This window comes from Solanum verrucosum, unplaced genomic scaffold (assembly GCF_900185275.1).
Source record: "Solanum verrucosum unplaced genomic scaffold, falcon-dt-bn FXZP01000205.1, whole genome shotgun sequence".
Classification (NCBI taxonomy): Eukaryota; Viridiplantae; Streptophyta; class Magnoliopsida; order Solanales; family Solanaceae; genus Solanum; species Solanum verrucosum.
Genome location: NW_026019950.1, coordinates 1,697,782 through 1,719,544, shown reverse-complemented (window position 1 = coordinate 1,719,544; position 21,763 = coordinate 1,697,782). Strand labels below are relative to the sequence as shown.

General features: G+C 34.2%; 3 protein-coding genes across 3 annotated transcripts in view; 1 reads left to right on the top strand and 2 right to left on the bottom strand.

The window, feature by feature from the left end:
- LOC125813703 (cysteine proteinase inhibitor 6-like) overlaps window positions 1-21,763 on the bottom strand; it is a 180,455-nt gene that overhangs the window by 114,733 nt on the left and 43,959 nt on the right. The gene's annotated exons all lie outside the window — the stretch shown is intronic.
- LOC125813684 (uncharacterized) lies at window positions 1,513-12,355 on the bottom strand. The gene is made up of 14 exons (XM_049493136.1): window positions 11,956-12,355; window positions 11,272-11,454; window positions 9,952-10,101; window positions 8,992-9,209; window positions 7,487-7,769; window positions 6,261-6,395; window positions 5,942-6,060; window positions 5,030-5,186; window positions 4,676-4,922; window positions 4,502-4,578; window positions 3,651-3,770; window positions 2,889-3,019; window positions 2,585-2,759; window positions 1,513-2,135 (listed from the first exon to the last, which is right to left on the bottom strand). The coding sequence occupies exons 1-14, from the start codon at window positions 12,250-12,252 to the stop codon at window positions 1,812-1,814; spliced, it is 2,616 nt and encodes an 871-aa protein (XP_049349093.1). The 5' UTR covers window positions 12,253-12,355; the 3' UTR covers window positions 1,513-1,811.
- Window positions 13,672-15,027, top strand: LOC125813698 (inositol-tetrakisphosphate 1-kinase 1-like). The gene is made up of 2 exons (XM_049493151.1): window positions 13,672-14,086; window positions 14,347-15,027. The coding sequence occupies exons 1-2, from the start codon at window positions 13,739-13,741 to the stop codon at window positions 14,977-14,979; spliced, it is 981 nt and encodes a 326-aa protein (XP_049349108.1). The 5' UTR covers window positions 13,672-13,738; the 3' UTR covers window positions 14,980-15,027.

Sequence of the window (21,763 nt, the reverse complement as noted above, 5' to 3'; positions counted from 1 at the left end):
TCTTAATAAATCATTTACAAATTACTTAAAATATTTAAAAGATATATATATTCTATATTCTACTATATAATAAAAGGGAGTTTATGATGGGACATTCTATTATTTACAAATGACTTAAAAATTATCTTAATAAATCATTTACAAATTACTTAAAATATTTAAAAGATATATAATAAAATAGGTTGACTCTCAGAATTCTATCAGGGTCACATATATCGGGACAGAAAAAATAACATATATCATTTTAAAATTACCAAAAAAGTATTATAAATAATAATAATTAACAACTTAAAATATATTAAATTTTTTTAAAAAGGGTTAATTTTGTAATTTTATCCATATCACATAAATCAGGACAAAGTGACCAGTAATGTAGGTTATTTGAAAGTTACATAAAAATATTATAAATCACAATAATTAATAACTTAAAACATTTTTAAAAAATATATGAAAATTTAGATGACTCTCCAAATTTCATTTGTGTCACATAAATTCAGACAACAAAAAAAACATATATTGGAGCCATTTTAATTTATTTGTCAAAAATCATGATAATTGACAACATAAAATATGTTTTGAAAAAGATACAAAAAATTCCACTGATTCTTGAAGTTAATCTATCGTAAAAATATTATAAATTGTGATAATTAACAACATAAAATATTTCAAAAATAAATACATATAAAAAAATTCGATTGATTCTTAAAATTAATCTATCGTTAAAAATTATGTATAAAATACAATAAATCGTGATAATTGACAACTTAAAATATTTATTAAAAAAACACAAAAAAATAAATTTACTGATCTGTTTAGAAATGACTTAAAAGATAAATCATTTACAAATGACTTCAAATATTTAAAAGATATATAATAAAATAGGTTGACTCTCAGAATTCTATCAGGGTCACATATATTGGGACAGAAAAAATAACATATATCATAATTACCAAAAAAATATTATAAATAATAATAATTAACAACTTAAAATATCTTAAAGACATTTTAAAAAGATTAATTTTGTAATTTTATCCATATCACATATATTAGGACAAAAAATAATAGATATTGGGCGCACGGGCTCTTCGTCACTAGTACTATAAGATGCGGTAGATGCTACCTTTGTGGTCAATGGATGTTTGACCAAGGATATCAAAGAAAATAGATAAATAGTACCAAATCGTTAATCTGAATTAAATAATAAAAAAAAAAACAGAAAACATACCTCAGGTTTAGGCAATTATTATTATTTTTTATTTACATGAAGTGAAAAATAGTTACTCCACGCCGCTTTGAATGGAGTAATTATTCCTTATCAATGTACATACATATATACAATGGTCAATATTCCCATTTTAACATATAAGTTCCACTTTCTTAATTACGGTGCCATGTGTTTGATATTTGTATTGAAGTTGACGTTTCGTAAAACACATTAAAAGGGAAAGCACTTCTTACTAAAATATTTCTATAGCAAAACTCAGACTCAACATCTCAAGATTAAAATTGAAATAAGCAATAAATATGAGTGCCTTGAAATACAAAGGGGTTAGTGTACACTACCACTCACCAAAATTTTTCCTTTGCAACACAATATCTTTACAGTAGTTAAAAATTACTGATGTATTCTACGGACTATAATATAACAAAAAAAAATAGGCGGGAGAAGGAGATACATGACGGATATTCCTCCCGCGCTTTGCATGTGCAACCCATTTGAATGAAGATCAAGAACATCAAGCTCAACATAGGGAAGGAACTAGCTCAACTACTTGGAAAATACAACAGCTTACACCACTAAATCAAACGTGTTAGTCACCCCCCTTCACTTTCTTACTAGCAGAATGTCTTGATTTGTTTTTTCGCTTTTTTGAAGAATTTTTTCCTTTCAATTCGTTATGGTGCTGCTCTTCCTCCACTGAGGTAATATCACTTAACTCGTCGATATCTGCAGCATTAGGAAGTTTGGCATCCTTGCCCTCCAATTTCCCTTCATTACCTTCTGGCTGAATGACTGACATTGCAGCTGAAGTATACTGGAGAATGCATAGGCTTCTCACTAATCTATCTAATCTATTGAAATGCCTCTGAGTGTAAGGAATAAGACCATTAAGAAGTTCTTTAAATCCCGGTACCTATATAATGAGATGGAAAAGGGTAAGATCTCTACGGAAAACATTAGGCAAGTAAAACTAGTTTCAAGTAGAGCAAAATGGCTACGACCAGTGCCTAGAGTTAAGTCAAATGTACGTCTAATCAAAGCATGTAGATCAACGTCAACCAGCCAGCCAATCAACTAAATGGATGTTCTTGCTAAAAAGAAAAAACTCAAACACTGAAAAGACCAATACACCAAGCTAATATATGAAATCACTTTTTGTTGATAGAGACTATAGCATATAACAACATTTTGAACGCCTGTCAAGGCAACAGAGAAATATTTATGAAGTTTTTTACTGGCTAGTTAGTGGACTTTGCTTGTATAGAAAATAGCAATGAACCTACGAAGCATGTTAGCACTTTTTTATTTCTAATTGATAACCAAATTTTCTACTTAGTATTTAAGGGGAAAACACAACTGTACCTCAACAATCTCGGTAGCTGGGAGGATACTGTATGCCCGGGAAAGAACATATTGCGCAATTTGACAAAACTTTGGCTTCGTGTTCCATTCCCGGATATATTCCAAAAGCAACTGAAGCTCTTCCTTACCAAGAGCCTTTATAGCTTTTCCTATCTGATCATCCATATCGTTCTTCCTGGCAAGAGCTTAGATGTTAGATAAAATTCGTGCTAAAATAGCATTTTCACCATGATAACCAAAAATGAAACAAACAAATAGGACATCACTGAGAAAAACAGGGAAAAAATGGATAAGTCAAGACCACCTGCAGAGTTCACGAAATAACTCTAGAAGTTTATGTGGTCTGCGAAGCTCAAATGCAATCTGAATTGCTCTTGTGTAGTCAGCATCTATTAAAGCATTTTCTAGCTCTTGACCCCTTAGAACGCCTTCCTCCTGCACAAGCAACATATTGATATCATCACATGAAGTTCTGTACTAAATTTTCAGACATAACCACATCAGAAACAAACCAGGTCTTGTTCTCCCTTAATAAATGTATGATATCATCACATGAAGTTCTGTAATAAATTTTCAGACATAACCACATCAGAAACAAACAAGGTCTTGTTCTCCTTTAATGGAAGTATAATATAATTTGAAAAAAACAGCTCATAGCACCCAGCTAACTATCTCTATTTTACTGATACGGCTGTAAAACCATAGGTATCCTGAATTGTTCACAGAAATAGTTCCCAGATTCTCCCGAAAGATTTAGAAAGACAGACCAAAAGTGACAAGGTTTGTATTGTTAATCAGATAGATTAACTGCAAGTACTCCTTGAAGCAATTACAAAGCTAGAGCAAAAGCAGAGCATTCTTCAAGAAACGCTCTAGACATTTGAGAGACAAAGTCCAGCGTGATCAAGCCATTAGGACCTCACTGGGGCATAAAAACACCCATTAACAAAGAATTCATTTCTTCTGCGGAAATTATGCCACGGCAGAATTATTTTTCATCACGTAACACCCACCAATGTTATTCAATGAATATCATTTCAAGAGAAAAGGTGATATAATCACTCACTTCTTTACGAAAAGCTTCCTCTTTATCTAAAGCTGTTGAGTCATGCCACAAATTGATCACTGCATCACCACCGCCAGTCGCAAGCATTTCTGTTTTCTTACCAACAGCCAGGGCCCAAATCTGGAGAGCAAATTAGAGGAGAAAACAAGATATTACTAATCCCATCTGTGTGGCAAAAATCTGAGAAGCAACTGACAAGAATTAACTAAATGAACTAGTGTCAACAACTATTCGGTGTGTAAAGCACTGAACTAGCAGACTTAGCTCACCTATCATTGTAAAGATGATGCTTACTAGAAGTAAAGGCAAAATTGTTCAGTCAAATAGACAACGAACTCTCAACAGAGAGAATTTACAATCACATTCAAAGACCTAACAATATGTGGTAACAGAAAGCAGCACGTAATGAAGTGATTTCATGCAGAGTGCATATGAAATCCAAGAATATGCTAAGTCCGTAAACAGCTCTATTTGAGAACTGAATACTCAAGCTTCCTTAAGGTTTCCTCAGAGCTTCTCATCCCATTCTTCCACTTCTTTCAAATTTCAGTACCATTCTAGAAACTGCAGGTAATTTTAACTGGGGAGCCACCTTGTCGATCAACAGGCACACACAACCTTTGCTTCTCAGTTGTCAAGAAAGTGTCAAATTCAAATAACAGTTGAAGAAAAGCATTCATCGAATCTTTGGTCATGCACTCAAATATTGTTGTATAGATATCAACGATAGCAGAGGTCAACAACCAAATTAACTGTGCTCATTAACTCAGAACAATTGGATCTTTGAGGGTGGAGATAATGTAATGCTCTTTTACAAGAAAATGATATAAATTGACATAAAATTTGAGCACCTTTTCCTCATGTTGGTCATAAGTTGCAATACACTCATTGGTCTTAACCGTCCACAACTTCACCATACAATCAGCACCTGGAGAAACGGTCATTATTTAGCAAAAACAGGCGACGAGGAACAGACAAATCAACACAAAAATAATGCTACAATGGCTTCCAGAATGTCATTTTACCGCAAGAAACAATCTGGGTGCCATGGGTGAGAAATGACGCTCTTAACACACTAGATTGATGCCCTTCAAATGTTTTCAAACATGTTCCATCAGATATTGCCCAAATTTTTATCGTCTTATCTCCAGAAGCTGTCATCACACATTGATCAACTGGTGAAAACTCCACAGACCATATCCCCCTTTTATGCCCTTTCAGTGCAACCACTGATACTAGGTCTGGAATTCTCCATATGCAAGCAGTACGATCCTAGTACAAGAACGGAAGAAAGATTTAGAAAATATACAAGCATAAGATGCAAATATGCTGCAGCTCTTCTATGCCAAGCTTTAATCAGCTGTCTCAATGTTACAAACCTGAGACCCACTGCAAACAAGACTGTCATTTGGTGCTACCGCCAAACAGTTAATATCTTTGTCATGCGCTGCTACAACTGCTTTTGCTTTCAATGTTAGAACTTCTTCATTGTTGTCAGAGACAGAATCCATATTCCATACCTTTAGAGTACGGTCACTGAAAGAATTCAGAAAGAAAGATATAATTATTAGAAGATATGATAAGGGAACACTTCAAACTATTTTTCTTCAACAATCAACATTTCATAACAGATTTTGAGGCCTCAAAAAATGACGTATACAGTTTATAGGTAAAAATAGATGGCATACAAATACAGGTTTATTTGCACAGAACTGGTAAAAAAGAATATCAACTCAAGTCAACAAAGCCATAAGCAAACTCGATTTGGTGCTAAATCCTCATCATAGTACATACTTCAAATATCAAGAAAGCAGAAGCATCATAGTGAGTAATCTATTACTAGATTAAAAAAAGTTGAGCACTGTAAGCACTGTAATTCAGAAATAATTATTGCAAAAGTTTCTAGGAGTTAGATGGGTTCATTCAAGAGCCAAATGATACATGGATCTGATCAATCTACTTCATAACATGGAGGCTCGCGTCACCAAGATGATTCAGTCACATTCACCTGTAGTTTTTTGGGGATTTGTTCTTTGTATAACATAAGAGTTTTAATTCTTATAAAGAATCAACTAGAGGACAGTCATGTCAAAGTTCCTACTTGTGAGCTAAAATTCTGCAATGAAGCTGAAAATAGATTTCTAGGACACATAATTTTGATTTTTTAAAAGGTCATTTATATGCTAAGTTATATTGGACAAGGTCGTTAAGATGATGTTCTCAATACAAATTTATATGCAAAATGCAGAAGAAGGATATGCCCACTACAGTGATCAGGGATAATCATTTACCTGCTACCACTCACAAAGAAATTTCTCTGTTTCTTTGAAAAAACAACAGCGCCAACAGCTCCCATGTGACCTATGCCAACTCCAACACAAGCTTTGCTCTGGCAATCCCATAACCTAACCTATTGAAACACTAGAATCAGAATAGCAGGAAAAAAAATTATACTAATCTTCCATAGCAAAATACATATCTTGGAAACCTGGCAGATAAAGATTAAAAGCAAAAGCATGCATCAAATGCTGCATGTGTCTAAAGAGCAGAAATAGATAAGTCAGATTTTTTTTTGACAAAGGTAACAGTAAATAGATAAGTCAGACTTACAGTGTTGTCCTTGCTCCCCGTTACAATAAGCGTTCTTCCAGAGCTTGATACACAGGTATCAAGGCACAAAATAACATCAGTATGCCCAGCCAAGACATAAGAGCACGACATTGATGTAAGATCATACACTCGCACCTGTATATATGCAGTGTTTTAGCATCTCAGAAAACAGTGTAAATTTAAGAATGATGCTAGGACTGCTTTATCAAAAGTAAATTCCAACTACCTTTTACTTTTGGTGTATCCATTCTATTCCCAAGGACCCGGGGGACATCACCCTATTCTTAGATAGTTTATGAGGGAGATAGGTGCTTAGTTTCTTTTTGGTAAACCCTCTATACTTTTGATGTAATTACTACAGGAGTTCACTATTGGTGTACTTCTATGTTTATAATACCAGTTAACTTTCTCAAAAAAAAATTACTTTGATACAGGCATCAAGGCCAATTTCTTAATCTTGCGTCACATAAAAATAAATAGAAAGGAGTACTAGACTTGCATGCTTTCTCTTCAGACAGGAGGCATTTAAAATAAACGGAGAGATAAAGAGAACAGTTTGGACTATTAGATTTAGGACACTAATTGGAACATGAAAGAATCTACTCAGTTCTTATTCATTGATATTCTTCAAAAATGTATAAAATTATAAGAACAAATTATAAAGTAAATCATTTTTGAAGCGTCCTTTCTCATTCATTCATTTAGATAAATGATAAATGTCCATAGGTTCAGTAAATATGTAAGAATAGAGGCAAAAGCAATTTTTCAATAAAAATCATTTTTACCAAAAATGCAGGCAAAACAGTAACATTTTTTTTAGGACCATTTTTCTATCTAGCATATCAAAGTTCACATCAGTTGTGAAACAACAAATGAGAATGGAGCAGAGAGCAACATCCTCAATATGGCTCAATGAAGGTTCAAGGCCACTTAACCAACCAAAAACTGCTGCAAAACAATTGATCAATAAATCTCATGAACATAATCCTGGTAATCCACAAATATGATATCATAACACGGTTTTGATAGCCATATTCAAATAAACAATGTTCTCCTCTATAAACCCCACACTTCATTAAAATCTAACTTTCAGCAAAATATATTCAAGGATGTCAAATGCCGAAGAGCAACTTCAAGATGGGCGGCCCACACTAACCTTGCCATTATAAGCCCTATTCTATACATCATTCAGTAATTTACACCAAGGAAAGCGTTGCAGAACTGACCTGCTCTACGCTTGTCGAAACAGCAAGGAACTGTTCCTCGTCACCCAAAAATTTCATATCTACAATCTCTTCGTTGTATCCAACAAACCTCTTCCTAAGAACTAGGTTCAGACTACCTTCAGATTCCTCCGGATAATAAAGAAAAAACTGCTGGTCAGCTGTAACACAAAGTAACTCCTGACTTGCAGGCATAAGCAAAGCAGAAATAAAGCCTCTCTTTGATTCTTCATCGCCCGAGCTTACAGCAATATCGGAGGATTTCTGCTCAAAAAGGCACAGTGCCCTGTTGCACAAGCAAATTAAATGATTTAGTAATCCAAAAGGATTAAGCCAAAATATTGAACAGAGAATGCTGGGGAAGTTCTTCACACCACTAATAAATTATCTATCCAGTGCTACTCACAAGTTCTGTTCGACCCTCACCATACACCTGATAATTCGGACAATTCTCGATTGAACACACTAGCTACATATCCTCTCTTGCTTAATTTTTAACTTGGTTACTTTTTCATAGTTCATTTTTAGTTCATCACCCTTCCATCCTTGATCCTTCTCACAATTAGATTAATCATATACATTTTCTTAGAGTTAATCATATCATACATTTACCATATTCTTGTATACTTTCCTCTTCAAAAAGTTCTGCAAAAAGAATCCTCACAGATTATGGAACATTGCCGAAAGAGTACTTAATCGTGCTCAGCATAGCAGACAATGTGTATAATGCATATAGCGGTTTGCTTTTCATTACCATAAATTATTTGGGTGAATTCTGTACCCAAGGGTGGCCAACCACCTTAAGGACTTATCCTCTCGGGAGGAGGGGGGAAAAAGGACAATAAATTTGTTATAAATCTATCTCGCTAAACTATTTGATATATTAAATAACTTATATTCCACATTATCCAAGTCCTTTTTTTCGATAACCATGGTGTCCGGGCCAGCTAGTGCGCACTTTAACTAATTCTGCAGGATATATGCTACCTCCCACCAGCAACAACAGGTGCAGACATATGGGAAACATATTCCAAGTCCTTCTCCAATGAAATCATTCCAAACCCTCTCTCACCAGATTTTAATTAGAATAATTAAAGTAAAGAGTCCAAAAGTTAATTATCAAGATTTTCACAAACCATGCATCTTGTTTTCACCTGCTTTTTGTTTTAGATTGTCATGGACTCTTACAAAAATGCAGAAATCACATGACTGAAATGTCTACTAATAAGGTTTGGGCATATACTGATTTATAAACTGTAAGCATTAGCATTGAAAATGTATCTCTAATTCATCATCTTCAAGAAAGTATATAGCAAGAGTGGCACGTGACAAGTGGTGTTACTTTCGGCAAGAAAAATCAACCAAAAAAAGTAACACTTTCAGAAAAAATAGATTAGAGAAAGTGCTATCCGAGAAGGCAACTAAAGAGCAAAATTACTGCATCTTTCAAGCTTCGACTGGCTTAAATTTTAGATCATATTAAGAACTTTAAAGTGATTACCAAGTACCTATCAGCACTCCATATCCGAACCAATCCTCGCTCGCCAACAGTGATGAAATTAATTGATGGTACATCACTTCTCTTCTTTGTCTGTGGATATGTCAACGAAGACAGGGATGCAGCAAAAGGAGATTCTGGACCAATTATACACACTGCTTCAAGTGACTCAAACATTGGTATGGTGGTCATGCAGCCATAATCATGTAAGTTCCACAAATTTACAACCTGTCATTAGTCTTAGTATCAGAAAGTGTTTTAATTGGCACTCAAGGTGTCATCATGAAGAATAATCAGAAAAAGAAGAAAAAAGCACTTTCAAGCTGATGACTTTCAACAAAAACATTTGATTGGTAATATGCATGATAGAAGTCTCCGCTAGCATGTATATAGGCCATCTAACAACTAAGATGGCATTGTTTTGGCAAACAGATAAGATTTCTGTGCCAGCATGAAAAAATCTAAGAAATTACCTGGTTCTCAGCAAGGCCAAGATATAAAAATGATTAAATTACAGCCATGCCTGAATTGGGGGGATTGAATACACAACTCCTTATGGATCCAATTTTTATAAGCATACCTTCACAAGTAAGTTCCCTCCAAAACGAAAAAAGGAAAAAGGAGTTTAATTCATTGTTAGGTGTATGTTCATGCCTTCTATTCTGAAAGGTGACATTTTCTTTGTTGATAACATAATATCAATCTGGAAACCCAAGATTTTTCTTTTTTGGGGGACGAATTCTGTTAGGATAGTTAGAAGCTCTAAACCAGCTTATACATTGCATGATGCAAGCTGCTACACTCTGCTTAGATTCTTGTATTCAAATTTAAAGGCCTTGAGATGAGTAAAGCTAATCTCCCTGTAGTCCACATTAGTTTATTTATGACCTCAGAAGCAATCAGACCTTTCTCAACTTGCCCCGCTAAAATATAAAAATGGGAAAAACAGATGAGTAAAAGGAGAACATGCCTTGTCTCTCCCTGCGCTAAGCAAAGTCCATCCGTCTTCAGATATTGCCATGGAAGTGATAGCTGATTGATGTTTCTCTAGCGTTGACAGACATTTCTTACCTGTCAGATCCCAGACCCTTACAGAACCATCATCACCACCAGAAAACAGCTATAGACATACACATAAACAATGAGCCAATTAGTTCAACCAGAAGAAAAGAAGACAGAGAGAAACCAGAGAAAAAAAGGGTAGAATTTAGCATGTCCACCACAACATAATTAAAAGAAACTTATTTTAGTAAATATGGGGAGCAAGTACAGCAAATGACTCAATTAACAACTACATAACAAAAGCTTCTTAATAGATAGCTACAATAAAAACGCTCAACCTCAGTGATTTGTTAGAAACAAAAACTTCACCAGCTAAATAAAGGGAGATTTTCACAACTCCTGTATTTTCATCCTCTAATTCTAATACTAGTCTAGAAAGCTCTAACATCATAAAAAAAAGAAAAGTTTACAAGACAAAAGCCCTGGCTAACATGGACTTGTTAAAGAGTCACCATTTCCAGCTGAAACAATGACAAGAGAGACCATTAGAGCATCATGAGAAAATTGGATATACATATAACAACTACTACAACACCTCAATCTCAGTTGAAGTGGACTACATGAATCTAGTATATCCATTCTTATTGTGAGGATTTATCATAATTTGACTAGTTTTTTGCTGGTGGTTGACCCTCTACAGTTTGCAACCCTCATTCTTTATCCGGGCTTAGAACTGGAAAGGTTAAATTCACAGAGGATAATGATGTGCAATGGATATCCATATCAAATTTATTTTTTTTTTAAAAATGACACAATAAAATCTAGGAGGATGAATCAACTTCCTTGATGTGCACTTTATAATTTAAAAAATGAATGTTCCAGTGACAATGGATGATATTATTTTCACAACGGTGCAGATATTTCATTTGCCTTGACATACTCATGTTGAGTAATTGTACACAGGCATGATACTTTTGAGTATTATGACTAAAGTTAGCTAAATGATGCCCTCAGTCATACGGTATAGTTATACACACTCGTATTGGCAATGTAGCAGTAGCCGGGTCCATGTAGCACACAGTAAATGCTTCCAATCCTCAAATATGTTCAAAGGAAGCACAAAATAAATCATGGCAAAGAAAAAGGAATACGGGAAGCCCAATGAACCAGGAAATAAACACTCTACCCTGGTATAGCTATGTAAGCAGAAAGCTGAAAAAATGTGATTCTTTTACATGTTCAGTATGACAAGAAAGCAAGCCAATAACTATAACAATCCAAATCTCACCAGCAGCCTATTCGGGTCAGGATGAAACATAATGCTGGTGACAACCCCCTTGTGACCTTTGAAATAATGAGTGCAGAAGCCTCCATCGACATCCCACACAAGAACTTTCCTGTCAGCCCCAGCTGTCACCAGCAATCCACCTGATGCATCGCTAGCCATGCCCATTACAGGTCCTTCATGCCCCTGTAAAAGACACATGTCAACATTCAAGTTAGAAAGAACAGCAAATACTCTGCTAGCTATCCCACCTACTAACAACTTGTTTAGATGGTTGTTACTCATTGTATTTTGTCGTTAGTCTAAATACAATGTTTGTTTTGATTGTTGCTTAAATTTTATTCAATCGCACGGATGAAAAGTCTCATTTTGAGTAAAATTGATTTAGTGTGATCGCCTCCTTGTGTTACTACATTTTTCTCATTTTATCTTTACTTATTATTCAATACTTTTTATAGTAGCTCTCTACTATATACCCTTTTCTTGTAGGTTTATTATTCAAATTATTGATGTATGACATTAGGTATAACGGGAAAACGATATAATCTATCTAAAGGTTGTTTTCACTAAACAATACAGTATGATACAATACATTCCCTAATCCAGACAACAACTAGACCAGTTCAATTCCCCTACTCAATACCTTGTATCATAAACAAGTAAAGCTAAAAACTTCAAGATTATTACCTTCCAGGAGCGTATGCATTCCAGCGTGGAAAGGTCCCAAACTCTAATCTGTCGGCTATGACTAGCAGAAAAGAGGATATTATTATTAGGGCTAAGAGCAAGAGCTGTCACTGCTTCAGAATCACCCTCTATTGTAGATTTTATCGAAGCGTTTGATAAATCAACAATCTTTATCTTTTCATCACACGCGCATACAAGAAACGATTCATCTGAAGCAACCGCATAAGGCCCACCAGTATAAAACTGCTGCAAAGACTGCACACACTTGTAACTCTTCTTCAATGATACTGACGCCATTTTAGTATCTTTCTTCCTCTTGTTTTGGGGCAGCGAAATTCACGAACACCACCCACTATGTGTAAATTGTGAAGATTTGTGTGCCAGTTCTCTGAACGAGCGTTAAAGGGCGGAGCAGGGACAGGGTTTAGGGTTTTAGAGGTTTATAGATTTTTGGTCCTTCTGTTTTTTTTTTTAATTATAAATGTCACGTTATCCTTTTTGAAAAATGTTTTTTATACACTATAGTAAAAATTAAAAAAAAAACTTATTAATTCATTTTTATTTCTCCACAATAAATATTTACTTTATTGAAGATTAAGGGTAAGGAAATCTTATTGGTATTTGAATAATTTTATATCAACCATCAAATACTGGTTTGAACTCTTAAATTTAGAAATCTATGCTATGTAATCAAGTATGGTTACTTTTAAGATCACTTAATATTAAAGGCAAATTAATTTTATCTTAATTTTATAAAATAACACATATTTCTAGAGAAATATTTTTAGTTTCCACAACTAAGATGAAAGGGTATTTTTTTTAGTACATATGAAACCTTTTGTGTTACGATAGATTATTATATAACGAATAATCACGAGACTTGTGTATGCAATACGAGTGGTTGATGTCTCCCTCCTCAACTAGGATGCCTTTTTTAGTCCCACATCAACTCGTTAACAATAGTATGATTTTTTTTTTTATTATGATTTGGATAATTCTCATCTTATGGATTAATTTTGTAGTTTGGTATGACCAAAGTCGATTTTCTTAAAGTGTGTTAGTACAATCTGAATAAATAGCTCTCGTGGGTGCATCTTTAAAGATCTAGATATGTTGCCATTCTTGCCCATTTATTAGACAGTGAAGAGTGATCAGTCGAATATCCTTTATTAAAAAATTATATTATGTATATAAAAAATTAAATAAAGTGTATAGACTAAAAGCTAATTTGAAACTTTTAATCTTGTAATAAGAATATATTCCGCTTAAAAGATTGGTAACATGCAAACACATTACCTGGCCACCAAGTGCATTTTTTTTCCTTTTTTCTTTTAAACGAAGATATGAGCATGTAGTCTGCTTTTCAGTATTCGCATTTACACTTGTGCTTTTTTTGAAAATAAAGCTAAGTACCAATTTTATATCGTCATGTTCTCTATTTTGCTTATTCTAAATTATACACTTTGTAATCAAAGCTATTAATTTTCTATTGCCATGTTTCTTTGTTGCAACTTGTAACATAGATAGAAACTTCAATTTGATCGCAATTATCGGTCAAACATTTTAATTTTGAGTATGAGTATTTAGACACTTCAACTTATTTTTATAACATAGAAATCTCCACAAATATAAAATTAAGTTGGAGGTCATATTTTATATTCAAATACCATTAGCATGTTGTGCATTGACTCATAATCCCTCTGTTTTAGCTTCTTTTCATTGCACCATTTCTTGGCTTTTCATCTCTGTTCTCAACAACTATTCATTTGTGGTGTAGCTAACCATGTCTGAATCACTAGCAGGAAACAGGTTTCTTATTGGTTACGCTCTTTCATCTCAAAAGATCAACACCTTTATGAAAGATTCTCTGGTCATTCATGCCCGAGATCGAGGCGTTGATCTCATCCCCATCGATCTCGACAAGCCATTGATCGAACAAGGTCCCTTCGACTGCGTCATTCACAAGCTATATGACACAGAGTGGAGGAAACAGCTCGAAGAATTCTCCCTCCAGAGCCCTACTACACTCATAATTGACCCTGTAAATGCCGTCGAGAAGCTCCAGAATCGAGTCTCTATGCTCGAATTCGTCAACGAATTGAAAATTGAGCATCTCGAAACTCCTTTACAGGTTTTCTTTAATTCTATTACGTTGGAGAGAATTTGGGAGGAAAGGGGGAATTTTTCAATTGAACCTCCCTTGCTATAGCCAAAATCCACCTATGAGAGTTGGGAAAGTGAGAGTAGGCGGATTCAGAATTTAAGTTTATAGATTCTGAATTTGAAAACACGACAGTTTACAAAGTTCGAAATTAGTTATTTATGCATTCTTAGTATCTAGAGATTCGTATCGATACCTCTAGATTGTAATCTTCAATAATTGCTTTGCAGGTTTTCGTTTCGGACGATTCATCGGAATCTCTGCAGGACGCTATGACTCGTGAGGGCTTGAAGTTTCCCGTAATTGCCAAGCCGTTGATAGCAGCTGGCGCTGCAAATTCACACCAATTGTCTTTAATCCTAAACCAAAACGGATTAACAAAATTAAATCCTCCAATTGTGCTACAGGAATTCGTGAACCACGGTGGAGTCATTTTCAAAGTTTATGTAGCAGGAGATCATGTGAAATGCGTGAAAAGGAAGTCACTAACCGATATCTCTGAAGAAAAACTGAACACTAGCACCTCAGAGAATTATCAGGTATCTAATTTTTCTGCTCAAAATCAGAGCGATCACGAGAGTTTTGCAGAGCTCATAGAGGCGGCAGAAATGCCGCCTTTGAGCTTTGTAAACGAAGTGGCTAATCGGATGAGGGATGCTCTGAAGCTGCATCTATTTAACTTTGATATGCTAAGGGACAGTAGAATTGGAACTCGATATCTTGTAATTGATGTCAATTACTTCCCTGGTTATGCTAAGATGCCCGAATTCGAGACTGTGCTAATTGATTTCTTCATTGATATTGCACACCAGAAGCGAAGCAGAGAGAGTGGTAACTCGGACCAGATGGAGAATAAGAACTAGGAGGCAGATTCGAATAGAAACAATTTATAACTAGGCTGATTATGATTTGTTTTTAAGCGAATCGAAGTGACAAATGACTGAATCGATTTTAATCATTAGACTTTTACTGTTTTAATTCTCCTGCATGTATTGGTGTAGGTTGATTATGGACTGGTATTGGGCATGTAGTCTAAAAAGTTAAGTGGCATCTTCATTTTGTTATAAAAATACATTGATCACTTTTTTGTCATTAGGCAAAAAGTGAGTGCTTCTTTGTGAAATTAACCATTACGAAATGCACTTTATATATTCATTTATCCTAACTTAAAATTCAGAATTTGCCTCGTTTTTACTAAAATAGAAAATAAAAAAATAGCAGCACAATATCAATATGTCTACTTGTCGGTCTTAAAATAATATTTTCCACAACAATATAACTAGTAGAAACTTATTTTAGCGAATATGGGGGAAATAACATAGTTAAAGAGAAAAAAAATCTCCAATTTATTCGCTACAGATGAGTATTAATTTTGTAGAGAATTGTAAGGTATAAAAGTTGAAATTAAAGATTTATCACAAAAGAAAAAGAGATATTCTTTTTAAATGGACTAAAAAAGAAAAACAAACAAATTAAAACATAGAAAGTATAAAATACATATAATTATTTAATTGTTAATTTGATAATTAAAACGAGCTACGATCAAATTGTTAATTGTAGTAAGGAGACATAGAGATGGCAGTGGGGCGGGGGCAGATGCGGTGTGGAGTGGGTTTAAGGTTGTGTGGGGGGGTGGGATGCGGGTCGAGTTGAAGTGGATTTTTTTAAAATTAATGTGGGGGTGGCAATTTGCGGGTAAATATGATTTTATGTGGGTTCAAACTTAATTTTAATTTTTTACATGAGTGATAAAACATTATTTATTAAAAGCTACTAAAATATTCAAGACAGTAAATGAAAATGGTTCAATAAAAAATAATACAATTTCTTACATGTTTCCCAATTGACCTCTAAAAAATAACTTTTCAATTCACTATCCTATTAAATTAATACAACTTCGTGAAAATATGAATTTAGTTTTATGGATTATATTTTTAGTATCAAATTTAACTAGAAAAAGACTATATTAAAAAAATTATACAAGGAAGGTTTATGCTGGGGGGGGGGGTCTATGCCGGACGGGACGGATTGAAAATGAAAAAAGTTGTTATGCGAGACCGAGCGGAGCGGATTAAAATTTTTACGGGTTAAATTCAACCCACCCACCCAAACCCTGCACCTCCCCATTGCCATCCTTGGAGATATTTTTTTTTTTAAAAAAAACATAATGAAAAGCAAGAAAACTATATATACAGTACACATTTATCGGAAGCTTTTCTAAATCAGAAAATTACATGTACTATAACTTTTGAAGTTATATTTTAACCAATACAGGTTGTGGTGCAGTGAGATTATTTCACCCTTAATTAGAGAACTCAAGTTCGAGTCCTGGATATGGAGAAAATCATATTTGCAGCATCACTCTTGAATTAACCCTACAATATGCGATGTGAATTTAATCAAGACTTCAAAGCGAATTTCGGACACTGAAGAGTAAAAACAAAAAAAGGCTATATTTTAATATGAAAACAAAGAATGAATGTACTACTTTTTGTCCTGTTCAAACAATGTCACGTACCGAGTAAAATTATTCAAAATTGCTATAGAAGTGTAGCATTAGCTTTAGCGATTGGAAGACATATTTATAAGTTTTCAACCTAACGTAGTAAATATGACTTTTTTAGAAATGAAAATTTTATAGCGGAATGCTTTCGAAATTAATTTACTTGAATGAAACGGAGGAAAGTGGAATTTCAAGTGTAGAGACGAAATTCATAGATCTATGAAGGAACACCAAAATTAGTTTCTACCTTTTGCCTTCTTCATTTTTGTTGTTACTCTATCGTTGCTCTAGTGAGTTGTCTATATATTATTTATTGCAGAATCTAACTATAGAATAAGATGAACTTAACACTGCATACGCAAAATTAGTAAGTAAATGTTTGTATTTATTATTAGATTACTTCTTTATTTTGAAAAATTAAGACACTTGTTATTAGTTTCAATTTTTATATAAATGCATAATTATTTTTATATCTCTATTAATTAGATAATCTAAAGAAACTCTTAAATTATATTAAGATGACACGTAATATGCCAAGTAAATCAAACAATTTCCATTTTTTTCTTCTTTTATGGTTTTAGTTGCTTATTTTTTTCCACTCTCGGTCATAAATATTCAAAAATATTAATATGATGCAAAAATAATATATATTACTCTTTTCGTTCACTTTGAATTGATTTTCTAGAAATAATTTATTTATAAAACACTCTTCCGTTCACTCACATTAAAATTGACAGGATCCGTTTGGCCATTTGAGATAAATCACTTTAATTTGATACATTGAAATTGATAGGATCTGTTTGACCATGTGAGATAAAATCATATAAAATAAAGTCCAAGCTTTTTTGGATACTAATTTAAATTTTTAAGTTAAATTTTTTCTCATAAACATAAAAAATTTCATTAGTGATGAAAAACCCAAAATCTAGTTAGCAATAATAAATAAAATAAAAATTTATTTGAAATATTAATAAACTTTTTGGGCGAATCGTAATTCGGGAACAATCAAAAAGTTGAATTGAAGGCCTATATTTTCATATATAGGCTTATCTGGGTTACTTCATGAACAACCAGTTCTTGCTTGAGAGACGAGATTCAACTACAACTTTTTTGCAGGTTACGCCGATCATCTTCCCTAGCTAGCTTTGGGGTTTTTCTGCAATAAACCAGGTAACAATACTAGATCTATAAATATATATATATAACTCTCTATTTCTCATAGACTACAAACTGTGGATTTGTTGATGTAGACCAATGGTGATAATGGTGTAACCTTGTTTTCGCCAATAAGATCCATGCAATTAGAATTATATTAAAACCCCAAAACTAAACAAAAACCCCATTTAATAATGTATTCAATGTTATACAGAATGTCTAGATCATGTTGAAACGAAAAAGAACTCCTACAGCGTGAATTTGAAGATGCTCCTGCTGTCCTTTCTCTCTGTATTTATGGCCTTGGCAATAACCTAGAACTTATTTCTTTAATACTCAAGTTACTATTCTCAAAAAAAAAGGATCCCCGTAATTGACCCCTTCCAAAGATGATGTTCCCAGAAGGGGGTATTACTGCTTGAGTTCAACCTAGCTTGTAGCAGACCCGTTTTAATTTGCTATCAGATGTTGCAACATCCTAGCCATTTTGCTACTTCTCATGACAATAAAATCATATGGACTAGTTGTAGACTCTAGGCGTTAGTAATGAACTAATTTAATAATTTATTCAATGTTATACAGAATGTCTAGACAGCATAAAGATCATGTTGAAACGAAAAAGAACTCCTACAGTGTGAATTTGAAAAACATGAGGTGTGGAGAGTTTGAAACTTTGTGTAGTTGCTTTGGGCAGTTGATAAGGCACCTAGTCCGGAATGACTGCCAAGGTCAAGGAACATGAATGGAAAGTGCTTGTAAACTTCACTTTTAAAGATAACGAATGTTAGGATCCAGTGACATCAACGTACCATATCACTTTATTAGTTCCTCACTCACTTAAGCATATTATCTTCAGATAATAAACAACCATTCTACACCCTGCAATCTGCATGTTCACAAATGAACCACCCAGAACCGAGGTGCGTTTAAATACAACGGGGGTGATAATTTAGGTAGGTAAAGGGAAATGAGGAATGAAACGTGCAAAAAAGTGATAATTTGGAGCTCCAAGATGAGATGCCCTTAATACCTTTGTCCTTTTGGAAGAACAATAATTTTAAATCGACAGTAGTAGCTTTGTAAGCAACCATGTGGAGCCTAATAAGCCAAATAAAGATAATATGGACTAAGAACTTAAGTGGTTGGCAAAAGTCTATATGTATATTTAGTCAACAAAACCTCTTACTAATCACTAGAACTAGACCTAATATATAGAAAGCTTTCACTAATAATTAAACCTCTTACTAATCCTTTGTAGATCTGTTAGATGCTCCTGCTGTCCTTTCTCTCTGTATTTATGGCCTTGGCACTAACCTAGAACTTATTTATTTAATACTCAAGTTACTATTCTCAAACAAAAAAAAAGGATCCCCGGAATTGACCCCGCCCAAAGATGATGTTCCCAGAAGGGGGTATTACTGCTTGAGTTCAACCTAGCTTGTAGCAGACTCGTTTTAATTTGCTATCAGATCAACATCCTAGCCATTTTGCTACTTCCCATGGCAATATATTCATATGGCCTAGTCTCTAGGCGTTAGTAATGAACTAATTTAATAATTTATTCAATGTTATACAGAATGTCTAGACAGCATAAAGATCATGTTGAAATGAAAAAGAACTCCCACAGTGTGAATTTGAAAAACATGAGGTGGAGAGTTGAAACTTTGTGAGTTGCTTTGGGCAGTTGATAAGGCACCTAGTCTGGAATGACTGCCATGGTTAAGGAACATGAATGGAAAGTGCTTGTAAACTTCACTTTTAAAGATAACGAATGTTAGGATCCAGTGACATCAATGTACCGGGGGTTGATAATTTAGGTAGGTAAAGGGAAATGAGTAATGAAACTTGCAAAAAAGTGATAATTAGGAGAAAACTCCAAGAGGAGATGCCCTTAAGACCTTTGTCCTTTTGGAAACTGAAGAACAGTGATTTTAAATTGACACAAGTAGCAGCTTTGTAAGCAACCATGTGGAGCCTAATAAGCCAAATAAAGATAATATGGACTAAGAACTTAATTGGTTGGCAAAAGTCTATATGCATATTTAGTCAATAAAACCTCTTACTAATCACTAGAACTAGACCTAATATATAGAAAGCTTTCACTAATAATTAAACCTCTTACTAATCCTTTGTAGATCTGTTAGATGCTCCTGCTGTCCTTTCTCTCTGTATTTATGGCCTTGGCACTAACCTAGAACCTATTTCTTTAATACTCAAGTTACTATTCACAAAAAAAAAAAATGACCCCCGGAATTGACCCCACCCAAAGATAGTGTTCCCAGAAGGGGGTATTACTGCTTGAGTTCAACCTAGCTTGTAGCAGACTCGTTTTAATTTGCTATCAGATCAACATCCTAGCCATTTTGCTACTTCCCATGGCAATAGAATCATATGGCCTAGTTGTAGACTCTAGGTGCTAGTAATGAACTAATTTAATAATTTTCTAAAGCAGATAATGAGTCACAAGTGCAATACCTGTGGTTTGGTAGTCCCAGATGCAAGAGGTTCGGTGCTTTTCTTCCAGATGCACGTAGGACAGTGCAAAATAGGAACACATGTAAGTGATAATCTAATCATATTTGATTGTAATTCTAAAATATTTCTTCTCTGATTTTAATACACTGTTTTTTCAGGCTCGATACATAAGAGACACTGAGGAAGCTGCAGCAGCAGCAGCTAGGGGGAACAAAGGACTGACTGGGGGTGCTGGTGGAAAGAATGGGACTGGTGAAGGAAACAAAAAGAATGCTGGTGCAGGGGGGAAATGAAGGAAGGTTCGTGTAGTGGCTATGATCTAACATCCAAGACTATGCTTTATCGATTTCTAAAGACTTTTTTTGAGGAGGAGTTTCTAAAGACTATGTTCTCTGCTTTAAAAGAGTACTTGTATTGACTGCAATTGTTGAATTTGCAATGAAAAACTACCAATTAAGACATGTGGGTTAATATTTGTTACACTTACATAGATCTTGAGTTTATTAGGAATCATTTGTGTTTAAGAGATTATGCCAATTAACGGATATCTGAGATTTGGAGAACTTGTGCCTTTAGGAGAAGTCCTATTATTTTCTAATAAGGAGACGAGGGGGCTTTAGGAGAAGTCCTATTTTTTTCTAATAAGGAGATGAGGAAAAACCCGAAGCCATATTGTTTACAGGTACGGAATAAGCCCCATTAGAATGATACAGACCCTAGGCATAGTTAATTGATTGATTGAATATGTCTATAACTCAAGGTTGTGTATAAGAGTCAATGAAAATGGAATGGACCACAAGAGCCTAGAAAGTTTAATGATTTCGTACTGTCAGACCTGCTATTAATTAATAGGGTCTATAGCCGCAGGAAGAAGGGTGAAAATAAGGCCTGAATGTATCTGTTTTATTTACTAATTATTATGTGTATGTATTTCTAGTAGTTACCTAACAGTTACCGAGCAGTTTAGGTAGTTATTTTGTAATAAATAGTACTAGGAAGAAGATAAGACAGGAGTCTTTTGGGTAGGATTTTCTCTGGCAGATTTGGAGGTTAAGGTTCCTCGAAATACCTTGGTTGTTAGAAGTATTCTCTATTTGCTATTTGTAAGACTTATTCTATTTGTTGGTGTTAGTAAATTACAGTTGAAGTGTTGTTCCTATTTTTGTATTGCATTTGAAAGTTTACAGATTTGTTGTTAGGAGAGTCTACCCTTAATAGTAAAGAATCTTTGCGCATTCACTTTTTGAACTGAAATCTCATGCTAGTAGCAAAAACAAACAAGATCTGGAAATTCATTAAATTTTGAAAACCAATAAAAATTGGATCTTGATTATAAAATCCGGAAGGGGATTAGTTCAGCTATAAAAACAAACGGTGATTCAAGATTGAAATTACAACAATGAAACAATGATTCAAGATTGGATTTTTTTTCTAGGGTTAAGGGTGTGTTTGGCCATAATTGACCATTCCATTAACACTAAGAAACTATACATCCAAGGATTGGAATGGACCAT